At 35.6% G+C, this 9,379-nt stretch overlaps 1 protein-coding gene across 1 annotated transcript; it reads left to right on the top strand.

Annotated features, from left to right (window-relative positions):
- Window positions 1–8,693: 8,693 nt before the first annotated feature.
- Window positions 8,694–9,128, top strand: LOC136808456 (fatty acid-binding protein, liver-like). Its single transcript, XM_067064988.1, has one exon. It carries the CDS (start codon window positions 8,694–8,696, stop codon window positions 9,126–9,128), a length of 435 nt encoding a protein of 144 aa, XP_066921089.1.
- Window positions 9,129–9,379: the final 251 nt, after the last annotated feature.

The raw sequence follows: 9,379 nt of genomic DNA, 5'->3' as shown, positions 1-9,379 counted from the left end.
TTGTGAGTATGAAACTATAAAAAATCTAATCTCTCGCTTACCAGACCTCTTATATAGAACGCGGTCTCGTATTTTTACGTGTAAAATATGAAATATGGTTTTTTTATCATTGAGATTATTTTCTTGAATAGGCTCGGTGTCTATTACAAAATCAATTTCTGAAACCTTTTTATAAAACGCAAAGAACCATCCTCCGTCATTTTCTGAAAATATTTCATCTATGTTTTGGTAAAATATTTTGTCAGGATTTAAATCATGTAAACCCATTTGTTTTCAATAAAAATTGCACACGCAAAACGGGCACCGCAATTCCTTACAATGGCATGTAATTTATAGTTAATTTCTTTCACTAAAATCTGCTCAAAGAATCTGCAATTATTTAGGCATAATGGAGTAGAAAATTCTATCAAGAGGAAACTTGGAAGATCAACAGCTTGAGCCTGTGCTGGTAAATTGACAGAGCAAGTATCGCAATTTATCACTGAACCTGGATTAATAAGAGAATTCAATACACAGTTTGGCCATGACCTTGCATCGATCATAATCTCTGGATACATAATTTCTGAAAGGATACTAACAATGTTACCTGTTTTTATACATTCTTTTTCACTACCACAACTATTACAAATACCTTGAATTACAAAGCTCGCTTCAAAAATGTGTCTCTCTCCTTCTGACAATTTCTTGAAAATGTAGTAACTTCCAAAAATCTCTTGGAACTCTGCGTTACAATCTCTTTTCTTAAATGTATCACAATTGCCAATGATTCTTGACCATAATGGTTCTCTAATTTCGTCCAGCAGTCGAAAAGCATTACTTTTAATTTTATTATGATCTTCGAACGGAATTTCCATTGACCCACTTATTTTAAGCAAATTAAAAAATTCACTTGATTCTTCAAATAACATTTTATCTTTAACTTCTGGAAGAAGCAAGCGGTAACATATTTCAAGAAAACAATCAACAGCGCAAGAAAAGGTACGTCCACTGGTCGTTCTGCTTGAATTTCGGAAATGTGCAACACTCAATGCAGTGTCTAAATCAATTAAATTATCCTCTTCCTCCATGACTTGTAAAAAATTCAAATTTCTTTTAACAGCAGAAGTAAATAGTTCAAAAATTTCAATTCAGGTTCAGTTTCAATAATAACTTCTGGTACTTGAATAGTTTGAACGTCTGGAACAAACTGAAGGTGACAGTGTTTAAACCCAGTCTGAATGTCTAAGACAGATCTGGACAGTCTGAATGTCTAAGACAAACTGTAAGCCGAAAATAAAATCATCAATCTGAATGTCTAGGACAGGAGACAGATTGTATAATTTGACTGTCAGCAATTTCACTGATTTATATCTCAATTTTTTGAAAAAAGTGAATGCAATTCGACTGCTGGACTATTGCTCGATAGCTTTCAGGACAGCTTTTGAAAATCAAGATGGCCTAACTCATCGAAAATGTACATAGAATTACCTGCGTTTGAAAACTTAATCCACAAATTAACGCACAACAGAAAAAAACAAAAAAACCCGAAGGGAAAAATAACGAAAAACGACCGCCGCGCATTTAGCAAAAGCTACTTGCTATGGTAAGCTATAAACGTTGCCGGATAATTACGGAACACTAATTAACCGGAAGACCGATTACAAAGCACAAGCGCAAAAATCGAGATTCCTGTCCAATATCCTGCCTTGCGTGAAGCTATGTAGGCCACCCTACGCTCGCAAGCTCGCTACGGGCGGTAAAAACGAGTGATCAAACAAATAATTCACATGTTAGCTGGCTGGCTATTCAGGCAGGCTTTTAATGTTTTATTTTGCGGAGACACTTCATCACTCGTTGTCGGAAAATCTATTTCGGAAAACTGGCGCACTATGCGTCTGTCTTTGGGTAAAACAAACCACTTCCCCCGGGGGGCACTCGATCTGAGAAAACGACCATACGTTCGGCCTAAAATTTGGCTTCTAAAATCGGACCATTACAGTGCAGTGAATTTCCATGAAAAATCATACCCTTACAGTGCACTTTTTCAAAAAATTTTGCAATTTTTCAAGAAAATGTGGAATTTTTCCTCCAAAATTGACCAATTTTGTGCCAATTTTACCAAAAAATTGACCTTTTATCACAATTTCCTACTCTTACAGTGCAGTTCAGTGCAGTTTTGTAATTTCCTACCCTGACAGTGCACTAGCTGAACTATGAAAAACCTACCCTTAATAAGGGCCGAACGTCTGGCAGGTCATTTACCTTGAGTGCCCCCCCCCGGGACTTCCACGCCTGTCCCGCCCATATCCACGCCACACTGTCTTATTTTCACGCCTACTTTGTTTAAGAAATCTTTTCGGACCTTGTGGACATACCACCAATTAGCGCTGGAGGAGTGATGTGATGGCGGGCATGTGCTCAACTCCATTCCTGCACCGCTGCACCCCAGCACAGCACAGGTTGATGTTTGTTTTGTTGTGATTTTCCCTTGGTTATGCTTCCTTTTGAAAAGCATGTTTATAACAGAAAGCCCTATCTGAGCTTAAACTACTCAAAATCTTTGATCAGGTGAAAGTAATGGGATGGGATCATCACATGAAGATGGTCTCCCAACGATATCTCGTGGTGTAGGTATATTACATTCAACTAAATTCCTAGTCCCACCTGCCCTCCTATGTAATTTTTATCATTCTTTTATTCAGTCCCACCTGTTATATGGTATCCTTGCCTGGGGATCACCATTGAGTCACCTTACAAACATAAACAAACTTGTAAATAAGGCTGAAAATATAATACAAAATCACACAAATACTAAAATTCTACACATTGACCAACTTTACCAGATTGTAAGCTGTAAGCTAATATTTAAACTTAAACAAAAGACTCTTCCAGAAAATGTCAAAAAATACATAAACGACGCTAACCAGTCGGGTGTTTAAGATAAAAACTGCAATTATTGCTCTTTTCGGAAATTATTGCCGAAAACGGCAATTTTTTTAACGATGAAATGCTGAATCAGCTAAATGTGTTGTCCTTTTAAGGGCAAAGATGTCAGAGGTGTTTGAAAATAGTAAAATTGCATCGAGAAAAAGGTTTTTCGGATTTTTAAAAGTGATTTTTTCAAATTTTCGTTGCTCAATAACATGAAAAGTTCTAAAATAATATGTTAAAAGATCCTGCATCGATGCCGAAACACAGCCAGAAAGAGATAACAAAACCCCCGTTGTAAATTTGTTTACATATGACTCGATTTTGCTATCTGCATTTCCAACAAAAACCAGTTGAAAACAAAACTAATCGAGGCACAGTGGGCCTGCTTATCGCGAGGGTGTCAAATACCACGTGTTCAATAATAAAATCAACTTTTATTTCCAAAAACGGCAATAATTGCCGAAAACGGCAATTTTCATTTATTTACTTTTTTATTTTTCTGCTGATTCAGCATTTCATCGTTGAAAAAAATTGCCGTTTTCGGCAATAATTGCCGAAAAGAGCAATAATTGCAGTTTATATCTTAAACACCCGACTGCTAACCATAACCATGACCTTGGCACTCGTCAAGGTGACCAAGGCATGTTCATTAACCATCTAAATACATATATACTTTCCTTTAAACAGTCTTTCATGTAGATTCTGGAATGCTCACTGTAATAATATTTACGAACAGGACATGTCACTCTCATCTTTCACTGATAAATTGAAGAATAAATTCTTGAAATGAACAACTAATTTCTGATACGAAATCAAGTCGTTTGTATTCCCTTTACTTTTTCTCTTTCATGAGGAATCATACATACCATGTAAATATCTGTAAATAGTTCTTCCTCTGTTTCTCTTTGTTCAATAAATTTCATTTATTTACATTCTTGATGCCAATAGGCACATTTAAAGCTGTCTTTGCCACTATCAGTTAGTCACACTAGGAAATTAAGCTTTCAGAAAAAAACAACATCAGTCATCTACAGGATGTATTTGCAACAACAAGGATGAGAGTTACCTGAATCAAGTTCGCAAGACAATTAATTAAAACTTGAAAGTTTGAAACAAAATAAAACGTGCAGCAGCCAAAATCAACCAACCAAAATTTGTGATTCAATTCTCGAGACAACGCTTCGATTCTTAAGGCCTTGTTTATACGCTAAAGTAAAAACAATTCTGCACATGTAAATGGGTCAGTGTTTGAGGTCCGGCAAAATTTCCGGGAAATAGCCTATCCGGCAGTGCGCGGATCTAGGTGGGCTTCGTCTCCCCCGTAGATCTTTTTCTTGGGAAGTTGATCTTCAAATTAGTTCTCAAGGTTGGCTTGGCTCAAATTTTTTCATCTATAGCTCAAATTTTAGGCAATTTTTCATAGTTTTTGAGAATGTTAATTTAATTAAAAAGCGCCGGGTTATTTTTTCATGAATCCCTTTAGAAGTTTTGCGGCGCATTTTTTTGCTTGAAGAGTCAGGTAAACGATATAGCGCTTTCGCAGCATTAATCTTTGATACGCATTTTGGCGGGACGCTAGTGTGACTAACTGACTATATATTTTATGTTAAGTCTATTTATTTTTCTTAGCATAGCGTATGCTAATACTTACATTTTACTTAAATATTTTATTTAGAAGTATATTATTTAGAACCCATTATATTTATTTTAACTATTTAGCTTTTAGGAACAACCATTATCCTTTGTATCACCGCTAAGGTGATATTTTTTTTAGATATTCTATTTTTTAAATGTACATAACCAAAGCCCAAAAGGGCTGACTTGTGTACATAAACATATTTCGGAAACTATTATTAGAAAAGAAATCATATCATATCATATCATATATCATAATGAATATCTTATTTATTCAAAAATACCTCCAGGGTAATCTTCATTCCGTCTCACTATCAACACTTAATTTTGATGAAATTGATCACAAAACTGGCACCAGGGGCAAAGCTATTTATTAAACTACTAAAACGTTCAACGGTCACAAACCAAAAATTTTGGACTTTAACTCTTTCTCTCGTCTTTCGTCAGTCAAAACAACGGAATGAGTAACTAATAAATATCATCCTGACACTGATTTTCACAACCTTGATACTGATGAACTAAAATCTTTAGCTACAAAATTCTATTTAGACAAATACAAGGCTGAAGAGGAATAATTTTTGTGTGTGTGTGTGCGTGTGTTTCTGTTCGAATGTGTGATCTTGAACTTAGTGTGTTTTCCCAGGATGGGAGGGGGTGGGTTGTGTTAGGAAGAATTTTTCAAATAAAACTGCTCAAAGTACAAGGAAATTGTGATAAAATAAAAGTAAAAATATTTCTTATATTCATTATTTTGTTGTTACTATTAATATTATGATAATCGCTTATTCATTTTTTCCTTTAGGCGGCAATCACAAATATCTTCATTTCGCGTCCTCGTTGGGTCTTAAAAGTGAGTCGGTCGGTCGGTCGGTTGTAAAAATTTTCGGGTTTACATAACGACCCAAAATGGCACATTTAATGATAAACAAAGTCAAAGTGCCGCGAATGCGCTAGAAATCGCAAAAAATCGGCATTAATAAAATTTTTGAACAAAGAAAAAACGTCATTGACAGAAAAAGTCCGACAAATTTACCGACTCAATTCTACTCAATTTTCGAGAGTCGGTCGGGTGACGCGAAACAAATATATTTGTGATTGCCGCCTTAGTTCTGTAACAATTTTTCGGTTTCTTCTAGGTTCCCTAACGACCCATGGCATGGCCCGTACATGTTCGGGCCTCTTGATTAATACTTTTTAAAAATGGCACAGTTTTGGACCATGTTCGGGTCAGATTTTCGAAAGCTTGCTATGATCGCGCGTGTAATTTCAGGACCCAATATTTATATTTTAAATTCCTTATTTTAGCAAACCAATTTAAAAATCTTCATCTTTATTCAAATATATATTGTTCAAATATAAAAGTTAATCATCTATTTTCCAATTAAGTTAGGAAAATTATTAAAAAGAATGATTTGAATCTTACATAATATGGTCTTCTTTTTATTCTTCATCCCGTTTCCTTTTCTCGTGGTCATCTCCTATTCGAAGCAGAATTTTTCTGGATCATTTTTTGTACTGTTATACAACTTTGTGAATCAAACTGGTATTTGGAACTTTGAATTTGTCTAATGAAAATATTTAACAATGGATAGTGATAAACCAGGTAAATAAAATTAAATTTTACTATTCCTATGAGCAAATCCGTATCAATTGTAAATACATGGCCCGAACATGGTCCGAACAAAATGTTTGGGCCAATTCAATAATACTTTTTTGAGGCCCGAGCATGGTCCAAACAGGCCCGAACATGTTCGGGCCATGCCGTGGTTCGTGTTCCCCATTGTACCGTGAGAGGTCCTAAATCCAACACCACTGCCTAAATCCGATGGGGTCTTTCAAAGATACAAACTAAAATAAAAACAAACCTTTCGCTGTGACGCAACGAAGATACCAAAGTGTCAACTAAACTGAGAGATTTTATACACTGAACCAATTGAACCAGATAACAATAATTGCTTCTTATAACAAAACATATTTTTTTATTGCAATATGCACAACGTCATAAATGACAACAGTAGTAACAGCATCATAAAAAATAATGAGATGTTTTGATTTTCCAAAGCACACGAAAATATAAAAGAGGTCTGTGTACGAGCGTGTTCATTTTGAAACATTACGTAATCAAGCCTGGTTTTTATTACTTTACACTGGCACTTGGCTTGATTGCGGGCCTTCCGTAAATAAACATCCAGACTTATGGGTGGTAAAGAGGGCGTTGATAGTTGCCGCCCCATTGATTCGATGTTTGTTATTCAAATTAAATGCTACCACATATATATATTCAATATATTCAATACCGTGAGATTGGGTAACTTGCATCAGTGGAGGCTAACATGCATAGCCCTCAAATGAAAGACCTGGCTGGTCATTAAAATAACATCTATGGACGGACAGACGGTTGCTAAAATTGGAACCTTTTTATCATTTTCCCACCAAAAACCTCAATTTTTGAAATTCCTCAAGCAATCGCGAATGTAAAGAAATAGCCTAAAGCCCGGATCCACAAAGGCATGCACCGCGATCGCAAGATAACGTCTAGTTGGAGATAGGCGTTCAAGACGTGTGCTTGAAGGAATACAGCTGGTGACTCTCTGCTTTTGGGTGCTTAATATTAATTGCTTTTAAGTATTGTCAACTGCTCTAACTTGGGACTATCTGACAAAACATGGGACGGCAAGTCGGCCACCATTTCACCAATCCTCCAAAGTCATTTGATTTGAGTTAATGAACAAGTTACAAGTTACACACTCGCTATTTGTTTATCACATCGGGCAATAGGCGATTAGGTGGCATGGCGGCGGGTGTTTTCTAATTCTCCAATCAGCACCTGGTCATTTTAAATAAAAACAAAAAAGTTAAAAAAGGGCGCCCTATCAGTGGAAGTTATCATGACATATTGGGCCTGGCCCAATCAAAAAGACAATTTTCAATTGCTCTTGGGGGATAATGTAGATGTTATTATTTTGGCCTTTGATAACAAAATATTTTTATGGCCTTGGGAATACAAAAATTCTTCGGCAAAGAAGGTGATCATGTTTTTGCTCAGTTTGTCTGAATGATTTTGTATCTTGGTTCAAACAATCTTTCCAAAGACCCTTGAAACGTGGGCAACAGGTCACTACTTTATAGCAAGCCCTCGATTCCCTTTCATGCAAACTGGGGATATATGTCCACCATGTCAGTTAGGGAAGCCATCCAGGAGCCCGACATTCTATTTGCCAGCAAAAACTAAATGACTCTTGTAAACTTAAGTTTCTTACCATTTTCCATTGAAAACAATCCAAAACATTACTACTTACCAAAGCCAGACAACCAAAGCAAATGATCTTCCTTGACGAGAGGGCCCTTTCGGATCTATTGTTAACTCATTTAAAATGGTGGACAGAGTTGCGAATTGATAAAGGCGCGTTTTGTAAGTCGCATTGAATTTGGATTTTAGGAAATTAGTCCTTCCAAGGTATATTCCATCAACAATTTATTTGAAGGTTTCTCGATAATAATATCTGGAGTGATTGGAGTGTCCTTCTTAGAGTGGGTTGGGTTCTATTTAAAAATGATTCAGTGGCTTCAAAAGCTTCATTTATCTGTGTAGGTGAATTTGTTATTATAGCTTGTTGTTAACTATTTCATTTGTGTGAGTAATTGATGTTTTCTGGAATTTTGAATACACCATTCAGCAGTCTCGCAATCTCCATGGTGCTTTACTGCAGAGGCGGTAGGTAACAATGCGCACTTTAGTACTGTGGAAGGTTTGGGAATGATTTAGATATTTGAATATGATATCAATGATAATTTTATGGATCTCTCCGGAAGATTTCACAAAAATTCATTTAAAGGAAAAGAAGTTATGATTTAAAAGGAGTTTTTTACCTACCATTTCTCTGCTGGCTGTTCTTTTTTACAGGGACAGTGAAGTTTCCTGCTGTCGCTAAAATCAAAACAATGGAAAATTGTTTGGACGCGTGCGCTGGCGTGCGCAGTCGACACTACTAAACAGTGTATTGCATTAGCGGTGTCTAAAATTATGTTATACTGTAGGGTTAATTGTTTTAGGAATTAACTCTAAAATTCTTAATTCTGTTTCAGAAATATTTTTTTCCAGCTCAAAAGCATCCAGCTTGTTCTTAATATTTTTGAACAGTTATAAAATGGAAGACCTTGCCAATGGAATGTGGTCCCTTCAATCAAAAGATGAAAATTTCGATAAATTTCTTGTCTGTCGTGAAGCAAGATGGTTTCTTAGAACAATGATTTCAACAATGCCAAATGCTGATGTTGAATTTGTTTTATCTGAAGACAAGAAAACCATAACAAAGAAAACATACACTTCAATGCGAAACGCTGTTTATCCAATGGCAATAAATGAAGATTTTGTCCCTGATCGTACTTTATCAGGGCGAAAGGAAATTGGGCGAATATTTGAAACAAGTGGACGAAGAGTTATTCAAGAGATGCGATTTGAGAATGAAGAAACACCAATTGCTACTATTGAAAGACACGTTGAGGATGATAAAATGTTTGTTACAATGAAATGCAAAGACATTGTTTCCAAAGAAGTTTATGTCAAAAAGAAGACTTCCTAGTTGGTGGTTGAAATACCTATTTTTTTTGTAAATGTAAAATTATCTTCTCACTGTCTGTCACTTGTGTAAAATGTGTTTAAGTTGATTAAAAAGTTGCAATAAACAACAGCAAAGTGATAAAGAAAAGTGACTTTTTGAAAAAACTACTTATTAATATAATAAGTACTGTATTTTCTATCAAGTGAAATAATTCTTTTATGTTATCACTTGCAATACCTTAGTTATTGGTTCAGTATAACCTGGTGTCAGCA

Source organism: Clytia hemisphaerica, unplaced genomic scaffold (genome assembly GCF_902728285.1).
Source record: "Clytia hemisphaerica strain Z4C2 unplaced genomic scaffold, Clytia hemisphaerica genome assembly, whole genome shotgun sequence".
Lineage (NCBI taxonomy): Eukaryota > Metazoa > Cnidaria > Hydrozoa > Leptothecata > Clytiidae > Clytia > Clytia hemisphaerica.
This window is presented reverse-complemented; position numbering and strand designations above follow the sequence as displayed.